Source organism: Acyrthosiphon pisum, chromosome X (assembly GCF_005508785.2).
Source record: "Acyrthosiphon pisum isolate AL4f chromosome X, pea_aphid_22Mar2018_4r6ur, whole genome shotgun sequence".
NCBI lineage: Eukaryota > Metazoa > Arthropoda > Insecta > Hemiptera > Aphididae > Acyrthosiphon > Acyrthosiphon pisum.
The window spans coordinates 7122191-7149971 of record NC_042493.1 but is presented as its reverse complement, the minus strand read 5'-3'; the positions used below and the strand labels follow the sequence as shown (position 1 = coordinate 7149971).

The 27781-nt window shown below is 28.6% G+C and overlaps 3 protein-coding genes across 3 annotated transcripts in view; 1 reads left to right on the top strand and 2 right to left on the bottom strand.

Annotated features, from left to right (window-relative positions):
- Positions 1-27781, bottom strand: part of LOC103308338 (myelin regulatory factor) — a 197241-nt gene that overhangs the window by 85519 nt on the left and 83941 nt on the right. The gene's annotated exons all lie outside the window — the stretch shown is intronic.
- LOC107884358 (U-scoloptoxin(05)-Sm1a-like) lies at positions 9244-10427 on the top strand. Its single transcript, XM_029485898.1, has 2 exons — positions 9244-10062; positions 10150-10427. Exons 1-2 carry the CDS (start codon positions 9879-9881, stop codon positions 10347-10349), a joined length of 384 nt encoding a protein of 127 aa, XP_029341758.1. The 5' UTR covers positions 9244-9878; the 3' UTR covers positions 10350-10427.
- Positions 14353-24022, bottom strand: LOC100569457 (zinc finger protein 43). Its single transcript, XM_003245982.4, has 5 exons — positions 23587-24022; positions 23239-23518; positions 18816-18888; positions 18512-18713; positions 14353-17233 (listed from the first exon to the last, which is right to left on the bottom strand). The coding sequence occupies exons 3-5, from the start codon at positions 18875-18877 to the stop codon at positions 15332-15334; spliced, it is 2166 nt and encodes a 721-aa protein (XP_003246030.1). The 5' UTR covers positions 18878-18888; positions 23239-23518; positions 23587-24022; the 3' UTR covers positions 14353-15331.

Below are 27781 nucleotides of genomic sequence, written 5' to 3'. Positions count from 1 at the left end.
GATTGTATAATATTATTCGTGGGTACTTGAAACTTCTAAAGTATACTATTATATATCTATGATAGTACCACGGTTTTTTGTTGATGTATAACGCGTTATAAGTACCTAATAAATATTATGATATGATTAATTTGGAATTTATTATAGGTACCTAATATAATATTATGTCTTATACCTAGACTAACATACCGTCTCCGCTCAGAATCGTTTTTCTTATACAATGATATTATATCATTGAATTCAAATTTAATACCATCCATTATACAGTGACCCACTTGTAACCTACTGTACAGCAGAGCGAAATCCACTTACCCACCTTTTTTTAATTATTTTTTATTTTAAACTGCAAGAAATAAATTTTAAATGAATAATCAGTGATAAAGATCATGAGTGATTAGCCGCTTCACACCGCTAGAGGGTTGACATCGACGCTCGACGAGGCAGTTGCTGGCGTTGCCTATGTTAATGCATGGCAGGTGGTATAAGGGTGTACGGCGTAAACACATACAATATTGTGAATGGCACATGCGCAAAATGCCAGCCAAGGCAGTCAAATATACTGCCTCGGGCCGCCGCGTACATATATTGTATATAGCCTCTCTACTAGCTAGGTGGGGGACAAGTCGCATAGTACTTTACAAGTAAATAAAATTACAGTACCTAAGTAAAATGACACCCACCCCGCAACCGGCACCGCAATAAGTGTGCGCGGGCACCAAACTAGTATATTCTTAGAAGACTGGAATTAGTTCTGGAAATCAGATGTCTTGATAAAGTAATTAATAATAATAAACATTGCGACGACGCGTGATGCTGGCACTGTCCGTTTTCTGCATAGTGCATACTGGCATACTGTTCAGAACTCAGAAATCTTATAGATTTCATCCAATTTTAATAGTTTTGTTTTATTTCATGGAAAATTACCCCCCCCCCCCCCCCCTATGGTAGCACACCAATGTATGGGGTGCTAGTGTTGTAATGCCTAGGGGTGGAAAAATGGCAAGTCCGCCCCTGCAACTACATCATCCGTAAATGAATTTTTTTCATTTTATAATAGGTTTTTTGGGGAGGGGGCGAGAGATTTTTGTCAAATGGGGCGTAGAATAGAAGAGGTTGGGAACCACTGATATAGGCTTCTAGTAGCCTACATGTGAGCACTTGTGTTTAAACGAACGGTTCAAAACGTATACAATAAGAGTAAGCACTGAAAGTAAACAAGTACCCAAGTCGAATGCACCCGTAAATCGTAAATAATCGTTAATAGTCCAGAGAAAAATGTGATTTAATAACAATGAGTAGTAGGTAACTGCTATTTTATGTTAAATAAAATAATTTATCATATTGGCATAAAAACATAACACGTTAAGTATCATTCACTGCTATTTGCACAATTCACTGCTTACTTTTTATAAATAACAGTGTACTATCTCTAGTAATGATCGTAATTAATAAAATACTAACCTTGATATTTCACTGCAGACGATGTACGGCCGCAATGGGTACTATTCCGAAATCTGAATGGAATAAATTGATGAAAGAGCGCGCGTACAAATATTATTGATTACGTTTCATATGACATATATTTCAACCAATTAAATTACTTTTTATGATGAGAGCGTTTAGAACGCAATGATTAGACGCTCGCAAAATGGCGAAATAGAGAATTACTATGACTAAAGGAATGCAGAGCAAAAACGAATGAAGAAATGCCGAAGATGAAAAAAATATTGGTAAACATCAACAATCCGTAGAGGTGAATGGTCAGAGTGAAAATGTGTGACGTGTCATATACGCAGTCGTCCCAACGTCCAGTTAGCGACCGCAGTACACCGTACATTCTCTTCTCCAATGATATTCTATTGTCAGGCAGTTCAACCCAGGCTTGCCATTTACCAGTGATGTCCCAATCTAGTCAATATAGTAACATTAAAAAAAAAATCGAACATAAAACAAATAATGATAAAAGTAGCAGTATAAGTTTTGACGAAATATATTATATAAAAGAATTTTTAGAGTATTCAAAAAATTATGACTTCATTGAAGGGTTTGAACATTTTGGATGGTCGGACAAATAAAAGTGCAAATTGCGAAATTATGTTTATGGCTCGAGAATTGTATTCACCGTGGAAATTTCCAGTCACGTACTTTTTGGCTCATTCAGGAGTAAAACATAAATTACTAAAAAATTTAATAATTGATGTCTTGTGTGAATTATTTAAAAACAGATTGTGTTCTAAAGTATTGATTTGTGACTAAGAATCAAACAATCAGAGTGGATTAAATTCGTTATGCTGTATTTGCTGAATTATTAATAAATTGTTTGACTGCTTCAATAGCAGAACATTGTATAGTTCAAATCCATACAATTGCGGATTATCTGATTCCGGTATTTTAAAACCAATAAAACCATTTTTAAATGAAGCTGTAAAATATTTTATTAACTTATGAAAAAAATAAAAAATAAATGACTAAACCTAAAAAAATCTAACAGCAATGAAATCAGTTTTATATTAGCTAATCGGTTAAAGGACAAACTAGAAAAATTATTAGTGTTTTTCGACAAAAAGGTGGCTACAATAAGAACCTTACAGTGAGAACGATTAGAACGTTATTTAGAAGTACTTGAGTATTTTCATTATGCGCTTCTAAAGGGGCAAATAAATTGTGAAAATATTATTGAAAATACCGATTCCCAAACAAACAAACAAGACGTGAGAATTTTTCTGGAAGGAGAACAGTTAATTAACATCGAAAATGACCAATCTTCAGATAGGAATTCAGAATGCAGTGTAATAGATACAGATTTATCAAATCCAGAACATTTAAACACAATACTGGTCACATTAGAGGATTGTTCGGTGACATAATATTTCGATGGATATCTAGCATTTTATTGTATCAAAAAATTCAATTGTTAACATTGTACATAAGAATCATTCATCAATTAACACAGGACTTATGAATTCACCGGTGAAAATGTTTAATGATATAATCGATAATATTTAAAAAAATTTTGAAAAAAATTTTGACAACGTGAAACATAAAAAAATCAAGAATAATTATTGAACCAACAAAATACAAAGCAATGAGAAAAAAAAGCATGGGTTGAAATTGATGCCGATTGTGTTGAACATAAATTATATATTATAGAACAACTTTTGATTCGTAAAATATTTGTTATGATAAGGTAACACTGTAACATTGTTATTATTACTATTACAAGTGATCAATGTTTTATCAATAGTTGTCGTCTAAATCATGTGCGATGTTCACCTTTCATGCTCTTCTACATTTTGTGTCATATTAAAAAAGTCAAAGTATATTAAAATGTTCAACAGTATTTTAATTATAATATTCAAAATACAACATGGTGTCAGGTGTTGATTCCTCTTGACTCGAAAAAAGAAGGATCAAGCAGATAAATTTGGAACACAACATGATGAATCAATAAACGAGCCGCATCAAACCACGTGCGCTAATGTTCAAATGTCCACGAATACATACACGATGTCGTCAGGTCTCATTGGTAATTTAAGTTAACTATCCTTAGATGGAAATTTAAGTCAAAATTGGTCCGATTGGCTACAAGAGTTTAACATTTATTTGATTGCAAGTGCCTATGATAGTTAGCCCGAAATACGAAAAATATAAATATTTTTACACTTTATCGGTAAAGCTGCTTTAAAAATCTATAATTCATTTAATGTTAACATAAAAGAGTTGACATTGGATAATCTAATATCCAGATTTAATGAATATTTTATTCCACGTAAGAATGTCACTGTGGAACGACATACATTTTTCACTCGGTATCAATTACCCGATGAATGTGTTAATGAATAGGTATATAGCAGATTTAACAAATAAAAGTATGTCATGTGAATTTGAATCTTTACGAGAAAGTCTAATAAAATATATGTTAATCTGTGGTCTAAATACAAATAATCTTAATATTAAACAATTTCTATTAAAAGAAGACGATCTTACATTGGAAAAAGTATTGAAAATTGCTTCGTCCATGACGTTGTGACAACAAAGAATTAAGCAACTGAATGTCATGTACGGGAGCAAAGAAGCAGTCAAAGAAGTATTAGCAGTCCAATCAAAAGAAAAGTTCAATAGTCGAGGTCACCATCAAGGGTCATATGGTCATAAGAATCATCAGTCAATATCATCAGAAAAGAACAATCAAATGCGTGAGTCATCGCTGTCAAGTCAATCATCAAAAATCAAAAAAGAAGGTTCAAAGAAGACAAACGGTAATGGTAATAATTTTAGTCCTAAATGTAGTCGTTGTGGTCAAAGTCATAAGTTGTAATGTCCCGCCAAAGGTATTAAATGTCATAAATGTAATTTATTTAATCATTTTGCCAAATACTGTAAGACAAAGATGGTTAATCAGGTTACACTTAGTAAAAAAATTCTAATAATGATAATTCGCTTTTTATTGGCTCGATAAATAATAATAACAAAAATGATGTTTGGCAAGTTGTCTTAAAAATTAATAATAGAGATGTAAATTGTCAGTTAGACACAGGTGCACAAGCTAATATAATGTCAATTTAAATTTTTAATAAAATTAATCTAGACTTTAATAGTATTGAAAAACAATCTAATGTAAAACTAATTGCTTTTAACTCGAATAAGATATCCACTCTAGGTAAAAGTACTATTAAATGTTTTTACAAATAAAAATATTACTTAATTGAATTTCATATAGGTAGTTGATTTTTCATGCAATACTTGCATACTTCATGCATACTTGGGTTGGAAACTTGCAACAATCTTAAATTAATTTCTAGAATTAATGTCATAAATAATAGTAAAGAGCTTTCTATTTTAGATGAGTATGAAGATTTATTTGAAGGTCTAGGACGTCTATCAATTAGTTATCATATTTATTTAGATGCTAATATTCAACCTAAAATTGATCCTCCAAGAAGAATTCCATTTAAAATATATGATAAATTAGAGTCTGAATTGAATGAAATGGTTAAAATGAAGGTAATAGAAAAAGTAGATGCACCAACTTCTTGGGTAAATTCAATAGTTATAGTTCAAAAGAAAAATAATAAGCTTCGAATATGTCTAGATCCAAGAAATTGAAATAAGGCTATAAAACGTTCACACTATCCACTTCCCAACTTTGAAAATGTGAAATCTAGATTGAACGGTTCATGTTACTTTTCCACTTTAGATGCTAGTTCTGGTTTTTGGATGGTACCACTTGATGAGGAAAGTGCTAATTTATGCACATTTAACACACCCTTTGGTAGATATAAATTTATCAGAATTCCATATGGATTAAATTGTGCGTCAGAAGTTTTTCATAGAGTAATGACAGAGCATTTCTCCGATATAGATGGTGTATTTCTATATGTTGATGATCTTATCATATATGCTAAGAACAAAGAACAACATGATCTTATCTAAAAAAGGTATTTGAAAGAGCTCGTCAAATTAATATTAAATTTAATAAAATAAAATGTCATATAGGAGTCCCAAATGTAAAATTTTTAGGACATATCTTTAATAAAAATGGTGTAAAACCAGATAATGAAAAAGTCAAAGCTATAATTAATTTGCCTACACCAAAATGTGTAAGAGATTTACAAAGGTTTCTAGGTATGATTAACTAGAATGCATCTAGGTGCATACATACCTAATTTAGCTTCTGAATCAACTATTTTGCGTGATTTGTTAAAAAAAAATTTACTGTGGCAATGTGATGAAAATTATCAAAAAGCATTCTGTCATTTAAAAAATTTAATATCAACATTTCCTGTGTTAAATTATTTTGACTGTTCAAAACCTATAACGTTATCGGTTGATGCATCGCAAAATGCTGTAGGTGCAGTTTTACTGCAAGATAATAAACCTTGTGCTTATGCTTCAAAATCATTAACTGAAAGTCAACAAAATTTTGCTCAGATAGAAAAAGAGTTATATGCGATAATGTTTGGTTGCACTAAATTTCACCAATATTTGTATGGTCAAACAATTACTGTGCAAACTGACCATAAGCCACTAATCACACTATTTACTAAACCTCTACATTCTGTTCCTGTCCGTCTCCAACACATGATGCTTAAACTACAATCCTATGATCTAAAAGTAACATTTGTTCCTAGTAAATTACTTATAATTGCTGATACATTATCTAGAGCAGCACTTAAAATAACTTAAGTTGATGAAATTGAAGATGACATAATCTTACATGTTCAAAATTTAATTCAAAATATAGCAATTTCAGAAAATAAATTAGATTTGATAAAAAAAGAAATACTAAGCGATTTGGTATGTAAAGAACTAAATAAAGTTATACAAAATGGGTGGTCAGACAATAAAAATTTAATCGAAGAAATTATTAAACCATATTGGACTTTTAAAGAAGACTTATGTGTAATAGATAACTTAATATTTAAAAATAAAAGTCTACTTATACTTAAAAAATTAAGACCAGAAATGTTAAAAATAGTTCATGAAGGTCATATAGGAATTGAAAGATGTAAAAATTCAATAAAAGATTTAATATTTTGGGCTAACATAAACTCTGATATTAAGAATATTGTTGAAAATTGTGAGGTATGCATGAAATACAGAAATAATAATTCAAAAGAACCTTTAATACCACATGATATACCTCAAATACCTTGGTTTAAGTTAGGAACTGATATATTTCACTTTGATAATAAAATATATTTATTAGTAGGTAGTAGACTACTATTCCAAGTATTTCTGTTATTCATTCAACACCTAAAATCAATATTTGCTAGATTTGGAATACCATCTGTAACAGTGTCCGATAACGGTCCACCATTTAGTTCATTAGAATTTAAACAATTTATGCATGAATGGGACATAGAGCATGTCACTTCAAGTCCAAATTATGCTCAATCTAATGGTTAGCTGAAAGATCAATACAATCAATAAAGAAATTATTAAAAAAAATGTAAAGAAAGTAAAACTGACATATTTATAGCTCTAATGCATCATCGAAACACTCCTAAAGGAAATTTATGTTCTCCATCTCAACTTTTAATGTCAAAATCAATTAGAACAAAACTACCTGTTACTATAGATTACTTAAACCCCAAAATAACTAAATTAAGCGATCATCAAAATAAAATAAAAATAAAAACTGATAAAATGGCTAATTATTATAATAAAAACACAAAAATTTTAAAACCTCTCACAGTTGGTGAAAAAGTTTTATTTAAACTAGTACCCAATGGTCCTTGGATTAATGGTAAAATAATTAAAATTGGTAAATATCCTAGATCTTATATCGGTAGTTCAAGGTGAAAAAGGGGGTAATTACAGAAGAAATAGAAAACACTTAATAGCTTCTAGTTTAACCACCACTAAAACTATTAATTATGAACTTGACACACAACCTAATTTAAATTTAAACATAGATAAAAAATGTACTCGTTCTGGTAGAATGATAGTTAAACCTAAGCGGTTAGACTTATAAGCCATAATTATTATGAAGTAATTACATATTATACTATTTGTTTGTTTATTATCTTTATATATATATATTTATTCTTGTATATTTGTATAAGTATGTTTATTATTATATAATTTTTTTTGTATATTATTTATCCTCTATTGTATTAAATTATATTAAAAAAAACAAAGAAAAGAAAAGAAGGAAGATGTTATGATAAGGTAACACTGTAACACTGTTATTATCACTATTACAAGTGATCAATGTTTTATCAATAGTTGTCGTCTAAATCATGTGCGATGTTCATCTTTCACGCTTGTACATTTTGTGTCATATTAAATAAAGTCAAAGTATATTAAAATGTTCAACAGTATTTTAATTATAATATTTAAAATACAACAATATTTTAAAAAAACTGAACTTTATGCAACAACATCAAAATTAGTGAAAATCGAAAAATTAAAAATATTAAGCCACATTTGGAATACCTAACTTAAAATAAGATATTTTAAAGCTTATTTTTATTTTTATTTTCTTCTTATTTTTTTTTTATTTTATATTAAAAATGCCACCCATGGCCAAGGTATTGATACGAAAAGGTATCGACAAAATGCCTAAATCAGGCCCTGCCCGCACTACAACGTAATTATTTTAAGTGGGGTTCACACTACTGCACCGTGGCATGTAAAATAATCACAGTTGCCAAACGATACCGCACAGTTGAATATATTCAACTTTTGACCATGTGGTTACATTTATATGCGGAAAAGTGATATTTAAAAAGACATTTTGTTATGTTCTCATTGTAACGGATAGTATCCGTTTACTCACGACATATAATGATTAATGAACATAGGTAGTTAAATGAAAGGTATATTAAACAATAGTACTGTCGAATAGGCGAATGGTCGAACGAACGCAATAGCAATTTGGAAATTTTATTGCAAATTGCAGATATACGAACATGATAAGGATGAGGAAGGCCAGCTGGGTTGCCATATTATTCGAGAATAATATTCTAAGTTTGACCATTTGATGTTTAATATAAAAAACCACTTCATAAAATACGAATCACATATCAAGTGATAGGATATGGGAATAGATATAACAGTATAACACACATATATCTATATATACTTATACTAGAAACCCGGATGTAATATGTAATAAATGATTAGCGTTTCAAGACAGTTGAGGAGAAGAACCAGGACGATGTACGTGCATGCGCGGCTCTTATGTGCGCCGTCACATTACTCCCCACCCAGCCGAAACGTGCCGTAAATAACCGTGGCGAAGGGGCCATGGAACAAATATTTTGTGGAACAAAAGTCCTCAAAAGTGTGACACCTGACAACAACATTGGAACAAAAGGTAACAACTCGCCATGAGGAGAGAGCTTGAGCCCGTAAAGCATTTGAAGGTAGAGAGCCTATATAGGCTCTCTAATTTGAAGGGGTTGGTTAGCAGGAGAGAGAGAGCGATGTGATACGTACACGTCATTAATTTGTCAATGGGCATAAAATATTAAATCAGTCGGTGTCCGATACGACATTCGGTCTGGTGTTTGGGCCCCGTTATGATGACGAAGCACTCGCATGTGTGTCTCCGTCTTACAAATGTACAACATAGAAAAAACAGTTTTGCGCGGGAAAGAACCGAGAACGCTACAGTCGTAACTAAGGAACGACATTTTGACTACAAAAAAAGGAGAATTGTGGCTGTGCAATGTCGTTTTTATTTTTTATTTATCAGAACTTCAAAAAAAGTTATTGTAATTTGAAAAACACAAATAATAATGGATTTTGAAACAATAAGAACTTTTTTCGTATAAGTGATATCAACAAAATAAAAACGATATTGCACAGTTAAAATTATCCTTTATACCTATGTGGTGAAAATTTCGTTTCTTAGTTATTACTGTAGCCTTCTCGATTCTTTCCCACGCCAAAACGTTTTTGCTATGCCGTACGTGTGTAAGACGGAGACAACATAATATGCGGGTGCGACGTCTTCTTATATTGAATATAGTCGATATGTACCTACCCTGGGTAGTCTGTGGTGGAGCAGTTCGCGGATTACTATTCTATACATGAAGTCAGCTTAGTTAAGCAACCAGAGGGCGCTGTGCACGGTGCTTATGTGCGTCGCCACAAAACGTAAACGGTTTTTCAGGTTATTTATTCTTCTCTTTTGTTTCTCAATTTTTATGGGCATTGGGTACCCATTTTGTTTTTTGACATTCGAAAATTGTTTACGTTGTGTTCAACTTATACTTTTGTACTTGGTTTTATTTTAAAACAATGGTCAATGCAAATAATTTGTTTGTATTAGTTCTTATAGCATTTATTTGCACCATAAGATCTGGTAAATATTATACTGAATATTTTAACACTTATTAGATTTATGGTGGGTTCTTAAACACAATATGAACAATTTTTTATTATGTTGTCTAGCTGGAAGCATATCATGTTACCAATGCAACAGTACCGACATCAACTATCAATTTCAATGTACAGAGACTATGGACAATATAGGCAGCCTACGCCCCACACCCTGTACAAATCTTAACAATGCTGCTTATTGTGTGACACATATAGGCTTCTACAACGGTAACTATGATCTTATTATAATTAAAAAAAAAAATTATGAAACAAAAGTATTATTTAATAATTTATTCTAATTTTTGTTTATTATAGGGGGACTTGGAGTTAGACGTTACTGTTCATCTCACGATTTAGGAAATTATTGCAACTATTTTAAGCCCCCAGGTGATGAAAAAGAATACGAAACATGTATTTATACTTGTGCTTCTAGTGGCTGTAATGGTCCAGGCGAACTAAAGTTAGTTAAATATATAAAAAGTCTACCTATTTATCGGTGGTTTAAAAATCTATAATTTTAGACATTATTACATTCACATTACAAAAATAATCTTGATATGATTTATAAGTAGGTTACTCATAGTACATTTTAACTATTATAATTAGTATTCATTATTTTATATATATAAATATATAATATATATAATATTAGATAATAGGTACACTAACTGTAATGCAGCGGTTCTCAAACTGTTGGTCGGCAGTCAATATTTGGTAGGTTATGAAAAACCAACATTGCTTACATTTGGTATGATCTGATCAAATATATATTATACATTATAATAAGAAGTCACATCCACTTAAAAAGTATCTATATTGTGAATAATAGTGCATATTTTTTGGAAAAAATAATTAGGAAAACATTAATTTTATGAAATGGAAGTCCATATTGTCTTTATTATTTGTCACTTTCAGAATCCCAAAACTGTATATTATTAATCAAACCAAACAATTATTAATAATTGTACACATTATATTAATATTATTAGGATAAATTAATTTTTACTTTTATCTAAAAAATAAGTCCTAAGTTTAATTTAAATATTTTAGTTTATTATTATGTAATTTATAAATTAATTTTTTCAAAAAATCAAAAATTATTTAATTCAATAATTTATAATAAAATTATAGAATTTTTTTTTCATATATTGTTACGACCCATTCAGAACTGTTAATTTTATAGTTATTTATAGTTATAAAAATGTAAAAAAAACAATCATTTGTATTGACATATGCGGTTATGGTAGATATTCTGCAACAGTGATGAGTAGGTTTATTGTGAAAACAATTTCCATTATCTCAAAAAATATTAATTTAAAACGTTACCCATGTGAAAAAAATATGTTTTTTTATAAAAAATATGTAAAAATATGTTTTTCTTATAAAATATGTATTATTCACGATATGGATTGAAGTATGGACATTCACTTTATGAAAAGAACAATTTTATCAAGGAAATATTTACAGTATTATAGTATATTATTTTTTTTTAAATTACAAATTCACAAATACATTTATTTTATATTCATTTTTATTTTATAGGAATCTCAAATCATATCAATAGTAATAATAAATTGTTAAATTATTATAAAACATATTATGTCTTAATAGTTTATGATAACAGCATTAAACTAGTATTCAATGATTATCAATGATAATAGTTATTTTATTTAATGTGTTCAAATTAAAATAAGGATAAATATATTATTCAGTTCATTAGAAATAATAATTTTTATATGAATATTGTAATTAATTATAATGTAATACAACCAATCCATCAAATTGTTTGACCGAACCAAATTAAGTTTATATAACATTTTTAATTAACAATGTATTTTTTATACTGTTCGTCATTAAATTAAATTATATGATTTTTTTTTATCAACTAAAATGTAATTTTTTTATCTATCTTTTACTATCTCCTGAAATTCTTAAGTCCAAAAAAAAGTATCCAAGATTATAAATCTTTCACTATCCAAACCCCTTATGGATAAGCTATCTTTTGAATTTAAATATATTATTAGCCTCCAGTGTAACGTGAATCTGATGATTGGGTATCTTAATGTCGAGTTGAAGTACAACAATGTACTTTTTAATTTAAAACATGTTTTGAACAAATAATATGATTTTAAATGTAACTTCAATAATAATTATCTAGAGATGTAATCTAAGGATATGTTTTGATTTTTACAGTGTTGGTCTGGCCATGGACACGGGGACCCTCTGTTTTTTTAGGGTCTCATAATTTTTTTTATTTGCTTGACATGTTCCTAGTCTATATAGGGAGTATGGACTCTAGAGTATGTAATTATTAGACGCAAATTTTCTTTAAAGGGCCAAGATGCTTACCCATAGTATAGTGTGAGCAATAGTACAAATGTCAAATAACTAGTAGGAGGTTTTTTAGGATTAATTATGCGACTGCAGCTAAGCTCTGTTCTTAAAAACAATGGGCTCAAATAGGCCACAAGGGCGCCGCTGGCCGATTGTTGGATTCAGCAATCATGCAAATATTGCATACTTTTGAGAGTTAACTAAATTTTTTTTATGCCTAATAACTTATGACTTTTGTCTTCAAAGTTAAAATTCTATCGACCACCGAATTAATTTCACCAAGGAAAATTGTTATACATTAAAACCTTTCTCGTGACTTAACTGATTTATTAGTAAAAAACCGTATAAAATGAGTAGAGTTCTTTTCGAGATATACTCGTGCATACAAAAAAAGGGCAGTGTTTCTCTACTATATTATACATGTTATACATATAATTATATAAACCTTCCTCATGAATCACTCTATCTATTAAAAAAAACCGCATCAAAATCCGTTGCGTAGTTTTAAAGATCTAAACATACAGAGAGAAAAAGAGACTTTGTTTTATAATTTATTATTATTATATTAACGATATTAGTTAGATATTAGATATTAGGTATTCATAAAATAAATTATTTTTTATATCTAAGATTTGAATATTTACTATAAGTTCCCTTGTAAGTAGGTAATACTGGAACCAAATGATGTAAGAAATTCATTAGCACAATTATATAAATATAATATTTTTATTTGATATTTTAAGTACAAATTTGGACAAAACTATATATTTAAACAAAGAATAACAATTTAGTTATTTGGTTGTAATTCAAAAATATTTTTGTAGGGATTTGAAACTTGTACATATATTATTATTATTATTTTAATTATACATACAATGCTATTTTAGAATCATTTTGTTTTACCTATGTAGTATTTACACCGTTAAACGGTAAAGTGGTATAAATAGATACCTCTTGATATAAAAGTTATTAACAATAATAAATGAAATAAAAATGTACTATTATCATAATCAAACATTAATAATATAATAAATGCAATATTTTTGGAAATAATTATATCAACATACCGTAATATACTGATAGTAAAATATATTACTAATCAGTAATCACAATATACATTATCTAATACTATAAAATATCTTTGGCTGACTAATATGATAAAATATATGTACTTATTGTTTAATATATTACTGTCTGACAGTCTGTCTCTGATCAAAATCATTTCATAATATATCATTGTTGAATTCAAATTGAATTCACTTGACAACTACTGAATAGCAGAGCGTTACCCACTTGGCCACCATTTTTTATTTTATTGTACTTAATTTGTTTTATATATTTTATTACTTATTCAACCAACAGGTATCTATTGGTTAATTTCATTAAATAATCTCGAAGCGATCGACCTTTAAAGACTCAGATCCATTAATAAACAACTAATCGTCAACTTCAAGTACCAATTACAGCTTTACACAACCAAGTCAAGATAATGTAATACCAAGAAAGCATCATTTGGCACATGATAGTGATACTGATCGTAAATGTAACCCTGAAAGAACAGTCAATTCATAGAGCATTGGCCAAACTCATTTTCTATATAACTATAACTCCACATGCTTTAAATAATGATTGGTCTCCAATGTAATTTACTTTAACAACCCAAAAAATGGAAGAATGTCATACAGCTTTAAACATAGCAGAAAAATTATAAAATGTATTCTCCAAGCGGGAAATTAAAGATATGTTTTCCAAATGATATTACAGATAATACAAAAAATTTAATAAATGCTGTCCAATTATTTAAACTTTATAATACAACTGATTATAATATTTCAGATGTGATGTGTGCAGCTCATAGTTTACAACTATATATAAATAAAGCATTAAAAGAAGATTCAAATTTCGACATACTTAATCTATATCGGAGTATAAAAAATGAGAAGGAATTAAAAATGTATGTAACCTATTAGTTTATTAACACATCATTTGATCGTCAACACTACCTGTAATACTGTTGAAATAAAAAAAAAATAATTCTAAAAACCTCAGAGACACAATATAATGTAAACTAATATTGCAACATCAATCAATGCAAAAAAACATTTTTGAGAAGAGCTAAACAACTTAACATGTATTAGATTCTTGGGAGTAACATAATTAACACTAATAATGTATAACTAAAAATTGATAGTAAGCTCATATATTTAATTAAAACTTACATAATGAAATTATAAATACTTGTTATGCAATACTTTTCTGGTAAGTAAATTGTATTTAATATTATAAAATAAGCAAATGAAAATTACTTAATAAATTAATTAAACCTAATCAGTTAAATACATAGTGTAATAAGAATTTGAATAAACAACTTGGTTGGCAATATACAAATATACAACACAAGTTATAGTCAATAAAAAAAAAAAAATTAAAACTTAAATTAAATTAATAAAAAATAACCTTAAATTGTGTCTAATATATAATATACATATTTAAATACATCAAATGAATGTACAGTAAAACTTAACTTCATTGTATAAGTAATTATAACAATATTTGGCTAATAGTTAAATTTTATATTAAATTATAAATTAAAATAAACGAATATAAATTATTTAATTATTAAATTAAACCTAATCAATTAAATACACAATGTTATAAGAATTTGAATAAATTACTTGGTTGACAATATATGAATATGCAGCACAAGTTATGGTTAATGAAAACAATTCTTAAAACTTAAACTTAATTAATACAAATTATACCTTAATTATTGTGTGTAATATATAAAATGCATATTTAAATACATTCAATGAATGTACAGTAAAAACTTAACTTCATGTAGAAGCAGTTATGACAGTAAAAATAGTTTGGAATTTTTAGGGTAAAACAAAGTACAAAAGCATGAATATGAACAAAAAAAAAAATTATGGGACAAACATGCCAAATCTTTCTTCTGATGGACTTTGTTTGATTTAAAAATTTAAGATTTAAGTTTGATTTAAATCTGAAATCATTGCTACACTTATCACATTTAAATGAAGTAAATCTCATGTGTAATCTTAAATATTTTGCTGTTTTAAGGTTTTCAATCAAATTTTACACTGAGCAAAATTATAATTATTATTTATAGAAAAGCATTTTGTTTCTCATAATTCTCGACATGTTAATTTTTATTAGATGTAGAAATATTGGCACTGTGGTTTTCCCAAATGTGATTCCCGAGACCAAGATTTGTCTCAAACTGCTGACCACAGTCATTACATTTATACATATTTAAATTATGTATCTTTGTATGCTTTTGTAATGCGATATTGTCAGCAAACTTCATTTTACATATTTTGCAAATGTATTTCATAATATTTTTTTTATTTACTGATATAATTTGCCCGCTGGTTCTTTTATATGTAGAGTTTGTTCCTTCATAATTTTTAGATAATTGCTTGTGTTTATTTCTTAAATGTGATTCGTAAGAAAATTTGTGTTTAAATGTAATTCCACAAAAATTACAAGTCATAGGTTCATAAGTTTGTTTGTGAATCATGGATATGTGGCGAATTAAATTATATTCATTACAGTATATTTTACCACATAACTCACATTTAGCACCATTAATGTGATTACTTCTATTTCGTTTCTTAATCGCTGGTTTTTGTTGAATTATATCCATTAATTTGTCTTTTTGTGAACCGGTATTATCACGAGTATTCAAATACGTTTTATCTAGCACAGTTTTATTTGATGTGAATTCTGGAAGGTAACTTTTACAATGGCGACGACATTCCTTACTCATTGACATATGATTTTTCCACTGAGATATCGAGTTACATTCTTTTTTGCAATATCGACATTTTATTTTATCTTTATGACTTATAGATTCAATCTTTAATTTTGAATGTGACTTTTGGTGAACATTCAATTGGAATGGAGTAGAGAATTTTTTCTCACACATATCACAGTGATGTTTTATATGAATACGCATGTGATTGGTTAGGGCACCAAGATGTCCAAAATGTTTGTTGCAAACTCTACAAAATTTTGATTTCTTCTCATTGCTTTTATTAACACGGTTGTTCAGTTTGTTATTTTTGTTATTTACCGAAACTGATAATTTGTTTTCGTCATCATTAATCAACTCTATGTTTTCAGACTGAATGATTGATTCATTACAATCAATCAATGTAAGTTGTTGTGGAGTGTTTGTATTTATATTATGCTTCATTATCATGTGATTCGTAAAATAAAAGCGCTTTGTAAATTTCCTATTACATAAATTACAGTAATTCGTTTTTTTAATTGACGATGATTTGGTTTCTTTTTTTTGGTTTCTTGACATTGTCGCAGAATCAGTGTTGTTATTTTCTATACTTGTGCTGTTTTGGATTACATTTGGTTCAAGTTTATTATTCTCATTATTAGTATCAAATGTATTAGATTCACTCTCTAAAAGATTAAACTGAACTTTTGACACATTTAAATCTATTTGCTGTTGGTGATAGGTCATATGGGCTGTCCAAAGAACTACAGAGTTAAATTTTTTATCGCACACAATACATTCATGCATATTACACTCCCTGTGCTCACTCATGTGTAATGCAAATGAATGTATATCTGTAGATGGTTGATTTTTACAAATTCTGCATGTAAATATAAGCTTGTTTTCTGATGTCTGATCATAATCATTATTGCAAAATCCATTTTCAATATTAGGCGATTTTATAATACAGAAATAAGGCGTGTCTTTAACTATAGATACAATACTATCTTTTCTTTCATGGTATTTTTTGTGTTCATTATACTTAGAGCAATCAATAAAAAGTCTGCAAGATTTGCATTTATACATGGAATTGTGATGTTTTTGAATGTGTCTGTTCAAACCAAATCTTAACTTAAACTGTTTTCCACAAAATTTACATTTATTAGTTTTATAATGTACTTGTCTTTTGTGTTCGGCCATGTGGTTTTTTAAAAGATAATTTAAAACAAAACTTTTTCCACAAATATTACAATGAAATATTTTATCACTTGTATTTTCATGATGTAAGTAAATATTATTATCTGCGACATCCTGTGAGAAAATAAATGATTTGTCAATAAAATGATTAATTAATATTAATGTATTCTTGTTGTATGCTATCTACCACATAGATGCGATCCACCACTCATAACGCACAGTGTTGAATGGGATTTACCACTAAATGTGTATAATATATATTATCTATAATCTATTCCAAATATGTTAGGTTCTCACATGTACAGTCCTGTTGGCTGGCGTCGGATTATCTTAAAAATACTAGCAAAGATACTTTTTATTGTTTTATTGCAGTTGTTAACAGTGGTATATATAGTGTGGTATTCAATCGAAAAGTACATTTGAAAAAAGTTGAATTAACTAGTAGTAAGTATTTTTAAACTACCTATAGGACAACAAGTCTGAGCACATTTATATTGTCAGACAAAATATTCTATTAAATTTTCATTTATAATTATATAAATAACTAACTGATCCTGTGCATTAAAAATACCAACCTATATGATTCAAAATGAGTGTTCAATTCTTCATTTAATACCCGTGTAGTGATGTTCAAAGCTTCCCTAAAAAAAATTCCTGTTGATTACCCCATTTCTCCATTAAAGATTTTTAACACAGTCATAACAGTGGTTTAATTTATTTAACACTAATTTTGATGGTTATGACTTATGATTTATGATTAAATATAAAATATAAGTATAAAATGACATACAATTATGATAACTATTTTATTTTTTGTAACCAGTATCAACCAATTAATAAACAAAAATATAATTTCTATAAAAAATTCTCAAATTTGCAACTTTAAAAATGTAGGACTATCTTTTGATATAAAATATAGTCTAAAGATCCTTGGAATAGCAAAAACTTAAGTTATTTTAAATACTATTATTATTATTATAGAGTGATTGATGTTCATATTGACTATAGTGTTAATTATATTTGTAAACTGTAGGTAAGTATAAGCATTAATTATTTTGCTTATTGCTCACTGTGGTACAAAATACCCTACACTAAATCTACTAGCGATCATGGTGTTATTATATTCAGCGCAGCATATTTTGTATCGCAGTGAGCAATTTATAGTATTTATAATCAATGGTATAAGTTCATGACTGATAATTGCATATTTTTTTAAATAAAATATTTTTGTTGCTGTCACAGATTAATCAGAATAGCCAATAGAATTATCAAGTTAAATGTTGTAAAATATTTTATCTGACTTGTGAAAAATAATAACGTAGGTACAATACTAGGTGATTTAAAGCGATAAACCGCATACAACAAGAATGTATTATTTAAAAAAGATATTACCTGACATTCCAAGGGTAACTCCATATTACTTTGGTTGTCAGCATATTTAGTAATTTCGATTCTACTTTCCCACATACAATCATCCAACACATCAGTTTCAAGCTTAATGACTTTCTCAATATTTTCAGATACCAAAGAAACATGATTATCTTCAACTGTATACCATGCAGGATTTTCAATCGTGTTTTCAACATATAATTCACTATTAAATTAAAAATTTAACTAGTTAATAATATTTTATAAAATGTAATTATTAAATTCAAAATAGAAGAAAATAATATTAAGGTTTAATTTGTGCAAATACCTGGTAACAGCATCAGCATCACCAGCGACTTCAACTTGTATGAAGTTTTTCATTGAAGTCATTTGAAAATATTCTAAAGATCAAAATATTTATTAATTCAAAGTTCACATTAAATCTAATTATCTAAATCTTATTTGAACTCATGATTTATTAATCATATCTATTTAATAGTAATGGATGATAATATTTGTTTACAATTAAAACTGACTGCTATCCTATAGGTAGTTTGATTTAAAGTTCACTAACCTAACAAGGAAGAACTTAAAAACTGGAAAATAATTCTGAAAATAATTGACGAGAAGCTGGATACAAATTATTGTGAATATGGAGAAGTCCAGACAATAGTACATCTACTGATCCGCAATAATTTTCCACCTAGATATACAATATAGTATGAATGGTATCTGCGAATGACAAATTCAGTCTTTTATAAAGATTACAGACAACTGAAGCCACAATATTTAAAAATAACAGGTACTGACTAAACATCATCTTTATTATTCATTATTTGACTTCTGGGGTTCTGAACTGTCTAATAAAATGTTTTATTTATACATATATATCATGCTATTTAAATTGATCTGACAACCCTGACACTTAAAAGAAATAAAAATACCAAGTGGTTGAAAGTAACGCGCTAAAAATTAATACTTGGTGTAGCAAAAATTATTACTACCTACTTGATGATAATTAAAATTTATCTGAATTAATAATCTTTTAAATTTTAAAATTATTTTACTGGAAAGCGAACTGTGTATACAATGCAATCAGGAGCGTGCTGGCCCACCGGGATACTGGGAAAATGCCGGTAGGCCCTCTTAAAAATTATAAGACCTGGGCCCTTTACCGAATAGGTACCTGTAGTTTCAGTTAAATTCAGTAACTGTATTATTTTTAACAATAAATAATAATTGTTTTAAAATTATTTTAATTGAATAATTAAAAAGAGAAAATTACATAAAGGACAAATAAGAAATTTTGTTGATTAGTTTTTGTTACTGGCAATGAAACTTTTGGTGTACTACTGTACTAGGTTTGATCATATTACACAATTTATATTTTTCTTGAAAACCAACTAATTTTTATTTATAATTAAAGTGAACACTAGGCAAGAAAACGCGGTATGCGGATACACGGTTATGTTAAGTAAGGCTCCGAATGTCTCTGTTCATAATAAATTTATTTATAAATTGCATAGATTATTAGTTATCAATAATAATATTATTTATTTATTTATATAAAATCAACGGGCCAAAGACCTTTAACAAAGAAAGAAAAACATAACATATGAATTGGCACAATATGAAAAATAATAGACAAGTGATAATAATTTAAGTAAAAATAGTAAGAAATACAGAGACAACATTTGAGTATATAAAACAAAAAATTATAAAATAAATATTTAGGCACTATGATTTAAAAATAACAAAGTTTTAGCTTTAAATACTTGACGAGCCGATAAAACGAAAAATCCAAGACTGTGGAGATTCTATTGGCATTAAAAATAGCTATTGAAAAACATGAATTTTTTCCACTATTTGTATTAAAATTTGGTGTATGGAACAAATCAGAATTTCGTGTATACCTACTAGAGATTTTAAATCCAATCAAATTTAAGATAGCTGGGCAGTTTATATTGTTATTTAAAATATCATACACAAACATTATATCAATTAATTCACACCTGATGTTAAGTGAGTCAATACCTATAGAGTTTTGAACCAAAAGGAAAGAGTCTCTGGATAAAGTACAATGAGTAAAAAAGGCAACTCTTTTCAGAAATGTATACTAAATATTATTAAGCTCGTTTGAGTAAGTAGAATAATTATTAGACCAAATTAAAGAGCCAAATTCTAGGTTTGATCTAACTAATATAGTATACAAATTTTTTAAACATATAGGATTTTTAAAGTCCTCAGTATTTATTTAATAGAACCGAACATTTTATGAACCTAGTATTTTACATATTTTATTTTATTTCATTAATTTGAATTTTGTCGACGGGTTTAGTTGTTTTCTACAATTTTAACAGTTTGTACTGATTGCCATACAGCCCAAACACAGGAAAGTTTCAGATTTTTTTTTAATTTCTAGAATAATAAAATATGTCTTTAGTAGGTAATACATACAAGTTATTAAAATAATAATTTGAATAAATTGAAAATAGTTTATAATTTTAAAATGATTTTAGATTTGGTGTATTCAACCTAATTAGTGTTATATACTTTTATATATAGATATAATAAAATAATAATAATATTAAGACAGGAATTTTAAATTAGTACACAGAAAAGTCAATGTAAAAGTTACCTAGGTACTATTGTAACAATGAGATATGAGTGGAAAAAGTATAACTACTATTTATTTAAAATTTTTCAATAATTATTATTACGTACCTACTCCTATTGTTGTGTTTCATAGGTAACATAATATTATTATGAATTTAGTTTATGTTTAATATATAATTTTAATAAAAACCATTACTATTAGTATATTATTATCTATTTATTTAGTATTGAACATATTTATATAATAAGACACTCTTCGTCGGCTAGATTGTATGCACAATATTTGGAGTTTATGGCATTGTTATTTATTAAGCCAGAATTGAGTGCGTGAGACTGATATTAACCTCAGATCAAGTAATTGACTTATTTTGTGAAAAAAGTACAGAAATGTTAAGAATGTTGAAAGTTTAGTTCATAAACATTTTATTCAACTATTTAGGTTCATGTTAATTGTATAGTTTTTTTTTTAGTTTAAGAAATGGCTAGATAACCTGGCTTTTGTTATAGGTATACATGGGACTAATTGCTATTAGTAAGTAAAATAAGTGGACCCTAATTTTATTCAGTTTCCCGGTAGGTAAAATGGACCTAGAATGCGCCTGAATGAAACATAATACATCGTACAAAATATAATGATAATGAAGAGTATATTCTTTTGGTAAAATAACCAAATGTCTGGAACTTATCCCAAAATAATCAATGATAAGACAACATAATATTTTATTATAACTAATTGATTAAAATTAAATAAAAAAATTATTTGAAATGGTTCACGCTGCATTTAAACAATAGTTTCGGTAGTACCTAGTGTTCTACAATTTACAAAATGTTGCAATAGGGATAAAGCTCCATTTTTTTTTTTTGGATATAGCATTGTAGCTGTAACATTACAAAAAGACCACTGCTACCGTCTTATTAGGTGAGGGAACACAAAAAATAATGGTACCCACTGATATTTATTTCTGCGCACACTTATGGTTTAGCTGTTGTTAAAAATTTTAAATTAAATGAACTCAATTATGGCATCGACTACCTATTTACATATGTACTATACTCTGTTCAAGTAAGTAAAGAAACATAGTCAGCAGCAACCAGTTTTTCTCAGGCAGCATTAACGCAATCTCTCCTTTCACCATAGTCAACTATCGGTACACCTGACGTGTAGTATTTCCTCATCCCTGCGTATAAGTTGGCCGAAGTTTCTCAACTTGAAAAAAGTATACTTACATGGTTTTGATATAATTTTATGTTAAGTATAAATTAAAATATTAATTATTAATTAATACTGGCATGTTGTTATATTAGGTAACAGCTTATGAAATTGTATTTTATTTGGCCTTACGGTGATAAAGATATTGAATTAAGTTAGGTATGTATAACGATGTTCATAAAATATTAACTATGGAATAATAATTAAAATTTATAAAATATAAATATTAAAAAAATAAATTAAATGGGAAAATATTTTATATAATATCAGTAATAAAAACATAGAAATTATTTTGAAGACAAAAAACATAAATATTAGGGTGGGTCAGTATAATAGAGTTGGTACCTACTTGGTAGACAAAATAGTAAATCAACAAAAATGTTTACCGAATTTATCTTTCACGGACTTTAAACAAATAGTTGAATAATGATTGAACATATTGCACAGTCTCAACACAAACTGTTGTATTATGTATACAAATCATACATATGAGAAATTACAGTGTACCTACTTGTTTAATTTTGCTTCCCAAAATCCAATGAACACTAATGTATAACACAATATATAATCATAATGGTATTAGGTAATTTTTAAATGGACCAAATGTTTTAGTTTCTACATATTTTAATGTACTGTAATATGTTAATTATATGAATGAAAAGTAGGATAAATCAAAACTCAAGAAATTATTGGAAATGTTTGCACATAATTTAAAAAAGTAACAGAAGGTACCACCTTTCAACTAACACTATGATATGGTGATTGCAACAAAAATTAATTATCAATTATTCAACTCCTGCGCCAAGACAAAAAACTCAAGAAAACTACCTACCGATAATAAAACTACCTAAATAAGTTCAAATAAGAAAAGACTTAATAATATAACCAAGAATGGTTATGACTTATGATAGTTAAGTCAACTTACTATTTTCTCATTTGGTAATGGGTGACAAGCCGAACGCGATCACGCGCACAGCAAAACCGTTGTCAACCAGCACACCAGAAACGCAATGCATCATATACAACCTTGTGTCAGTTTCACAAAATCTGAAATATCAAAAGCCTCAGAGCAATGTGCGTTGACTAAGTACGATATCAAAGAAATGGAAGCCTGGATTCAGGACAGTGGCGTGATCAAAGGACCGAAGTTTTGGACGTTTCGGTATTAAGTGTTCGTGCGGGCAGATTGTGTTCGAAACCAATGTCTGAAAACAGAATAACCTATTATAACATTATGGTTTGATTATACAGAAGTTCCGAAATAAAATCAAACCGTAAACAGTTGTTGTTTTCTCAGCGAATTATATCAAACAGATATTAAAACACCGTTACCGAAATGAACGTTCCTCGTAGTGTAAACTGTGAACTGTAAACTGTAAACTTCTAAAATATCATATTACGACGAATCGCAGACGGGTAAACTTCGTTCATTATATCATGACAATAACCAATTATTGAGCAGTCGTGCTCCGTCGTTGTCTGTTAACTGTTATCAGTTAAAACATTGTGCCAAACTCTGCGGCTTCTGACACAGTATAGATAATATACTATCATAACCGCATGGACACCACACACACTAATAATCATTTACGACTAACACATAGATCTCAGGTGGCGACGACGAGATTAGAATTTGCCTAAATGATTCTCCTTAAATCAATGCCATAGAGAGGCCCCTTAAATACAAAATAATTGGTATAATATGTAAATATTTGTTATTATCGCATGTTATAACTACTTGATACATTTTTGGTACCTACTTTACCTTAAAAAAAATATTAGGTAGTAGCTTTGAGATAATATTTATTAATACAACATATTATAATATTTAACAACAAGGCGCCTTTGATCTTGATTTTTGGTAGAAGATCCATATTACGTACAAAATGTATAAATTGCCTATACGGCTATACTAATATTAAAAGATAAAAGTCAAACATTCAAATTAATTAGTTTGTTTTAATTTCTGTATTCATAGGTATGTATTTCTATATTACCTATATTAGCAAAAACAACTTTTGTCATGGTTATTTAACCAACTAAAGAGAATATCAGCACACCATAATTGTTTTCTGTCTCTGACCCACACAGCCAGCCATTCGCAATATAGCATTTATGTTTGGCAGAACCAACCCTTGTTAGGTACTTTTAATATTAGGCCAGGGCTATAGCCCTTCATTAGAGTTAGTGAATTCACCTATTATCAAGCTTTGACCCTTTAAAATCTACCCGGTTAAGATACTCAGAACATTGTATGTGTCCATGCATTGGCTTTTCACGATATTTAAATTTTTATATAATTTATATAAGCATTTTAAACTGTAATAATTTACGCAGCGCTCATATTATTTATTTACCTCATAACTTTTAGTACAACTAATTTCTTACACACACACACATAAATTGTTGTTTTTATTATAAAAAAATATTTTATGATAACTATTAATTAAAAATGTCTACTGTGTATACAAACGTGTAAGGGATATTTTTCTCAAGTCTCCAAGTTCTCAATAGTTATTAAAATAATGACATTGTCATTCTACGAATTTAATAACTGTCTATATACAAATATGTATCATTGATATTTGATTATAAATAGTGTAAAATTGTTGTGACTATTAAGGGGCCTCGCTACGGTCATTATTTAAGGGGCAACATTTAGGCAATTTCTAATCTTGTCATAGCCGCCCGAGATCTATGTGTTAGTTGTAAATGATTATTGTAAACACTAATGTGTTATTAGTGAAATTAAATGCGGGTATCCTTTCTTGTACGCGCATGTACATGTCAATAACTCGATAACCATATCAATTTCACTACACTAATTTTACAAAAACATACATTTGTTTTGACAAAATTCAAGTTAGTTAACATTGTCTGATTTTGATTCTGAAAAAATATTTGAATTCAGAAGAAAAATGTCTGTAGATCGTAAGAAACATTTTCCGTTTTTAATATTAATATTAATTTTAATTATAATTCGAAAAAGTTCATATTTTCAAGTTTTCAATTACAGTTCACAATAATATAAAAATTAGTTTTTACAAAGTGCTTCATAGGATCTATATCTATAGACAATTTTCTGGTGAGTTCAAATTATTTTCAGAATCAAAATCGGACAACGTTAACTAACTTTAATTTTGTCAATACTTAGTTCTTTTCAGCTAAAATTGACGGCAGTAGCGAGGTCCCTTAATATTAACCTATATTGTATTATAATATATTGAGTATATTTAATTACATTTTAACTGTACAAAAATAGGTTTATTTTAAAGTTTTTATTTTGATGTGTTGTAAAACTGCCGACAGAAAATTGAAATAATATTAATTGTTGGATCTCAAGCGATCTCCACCATTTTTGTCATACAAGTTGTAACGGATAGTATCCGTTTACTCACAACACATAAATATCATTATATATGAATAGTTAAAATTAGGAATAAGCAAGTAGGTAAACGACCTCCTTAAACAATTTGGCAATAGTCAAATTGCAAATATACAAATATAATAAAAGGTTAAAGGGTTAATCATATAGTCAAAATAACCGAGTGGTTATTCGCGAGTCATATTATATTTTCTAAAAACATAAATCACGTATCAGTTGACAGGATATAGGGATTGCCAAAGCTACGAGTAGATATACGTATATATGTATATGTACACAACCTATAGACCAGGATGTGGTAACTGATAAATATTTAGTAAATTCGCAGAAGAGATGACCCTCTGCACAACAACACAGATAATAAATTATCTGTCAGAACATTATGGCGAATACTTAGATTAGATTAGGAATATCGCAAGTGCGTGGGCTGAGTCGATGGTCACACGGGCCACATCCGTTAGAGAAGAGATAGCATATCGATAGGCAGGGGAGCAGGGACCCGAATATAAATTAAAGGCAGCCTGAAACAGCCTGTATTCAGACGTGTCTACTCCAGAGCACAACAAGCACCTTCACGTCACTATATGTGTAAGAACTTGTCATTTGGACTTAGTCAAATTTACTGAAGAACATTTTAATAAACTACAAAGTAACTTTTCATCTGTCTACGAATTTATTTATAAACTACCTTGTCAACATCTTCATCATCAACAAAAGTGGTCTTGCTTCCTGTAAAATCATAATATACTCGTAGTCAACGGCTATCAGAATATTACACTGACCGCTCCAAGCTACGAGAATATTACAAAGTATACAACATTTAGTTAGTTGAGTGTTATTGCTTTAAATATGAGACCGTACTACAACCTTTTCGACATTCATTCATCGTGCCCACATGACTCCAGTAAGACAATAGTAAGTAAGTTACTGCAGTAACCGATTAAAACCGTGAGTAATTAACTTTTTTTAATACATACTGAACCTAATCTAAGTACTCATTATTTTTAAAAAGTTCTTAAGCTATATTATCTTACCTGCTTATATTTAATAGTTAATTACGTTTTTCCAAAATAAAAACCAAAAAATCATTTGTACTAAACATTTTACACTAAAAAAATAATATTTCGATTTATGCCCAAATAAATCATTTATTGAAATCGTTAACAATAATTAATGTCCGTCTCTTTCACTTAGAATCATTTTTTTGTCTGTATTATATTGAAATAATCAAACCTATTAAGAATCAGAACAGTGGCGTAGCCAGCAGATAGGCCTGCTAGGCCCGGGCCTACCCACTTTTTTCCAAAAAAAAAAAAACATATTGTAAATATGGTTTTTATTAACAAAATTAAATCCCGATGGTTTTTAATCGGTTCTGCAAATCAGTCAATGACACGTCTTTTATTTTGAGTATTGTGGTTTATATACCGATCAATTCCTGTTAATCGGCATCCGACGAAATTTATAGTCCATCAAAGCCAGTGTATAATATAATATTATCCAAACATCCCGTATTGCCCATTACCTGGATATTCTCAACTATAATTACCAATATGATAGATATTAATCTTATCCATTCAATTGACGATTATTTCCAAAAATAATGAGACTGTAAACTATATACGTTGTATTCGGATAGATAGGTACGCTTGCGATTGTCGATTAGTTTAATACTAATCGCACTGCGTCACTGCGAACGCCTTTAGTACAACGTAGTGATTATCTTTCGCTTTTATTTTTACTTAGTCCGTCGCGTCGCTCATTTTCGAAAAATGAATCGTTTTTTAATCACATCAAGTAATTTAAAATCAACTGCTGTTTCAACTGTTTTGGTTTCTGAGCCTAATGGCCCTGGATCAAGTGCGCGTACACCAATACCAGATACCTTCATATAAACAGTTGCATTTAACAGAACAAAAAAGAATATTTTTTAATATTTTAGACGTAATATATTTCGAAATGAACCGACGTTTTAATACAAATGATGATATGTATGCAAATTTAGAAACTTTAGATCAAAATTCATCAATATTTTTAGACAGTGAAATAGTTTGTCGTTATGCTGGAACATTTCCATTTTATT

Excerpts from the sequence above, each read along its gene's own strand:
- LOC107884358 (XM_029485898.1), top strand. The coding sequence starts at position 9,879 with ATGAACAATTTTTTATTATGTTGTCTAGCTGGAAGCATATCATGTTAC. Across the intron at positions 10,063-10,149 it reads ACATATAGGCTTCTACAACG|GGGGACTTGGAGTTAGACGT; the intron begins GTAACTATGATC and ends TGTTTATTATAG.
- LOC100569457 (XM_003245982.4), bottom strand. The coding sequence starts at position 18,877 with ATGACTTCAATGAAAAACTTCATACAAGTTGAAGTCGCTGGTGATGCT. Across the intron at positions 18,714-18,815 it reads GATGCTGATGCTGTTACCAG|TGAATTATATGTTGAAAACA; the intron begins GTATTTGCACAA and ends TTAATTTAATAG. Across the intron at positions 17,234-18,511 it reads AGTTACCCTTGGAATGTCAG|GATGTCGCAGATAATAATAT; the intron begins GTAATATCTTTT and ends ATTTTCTCACAG.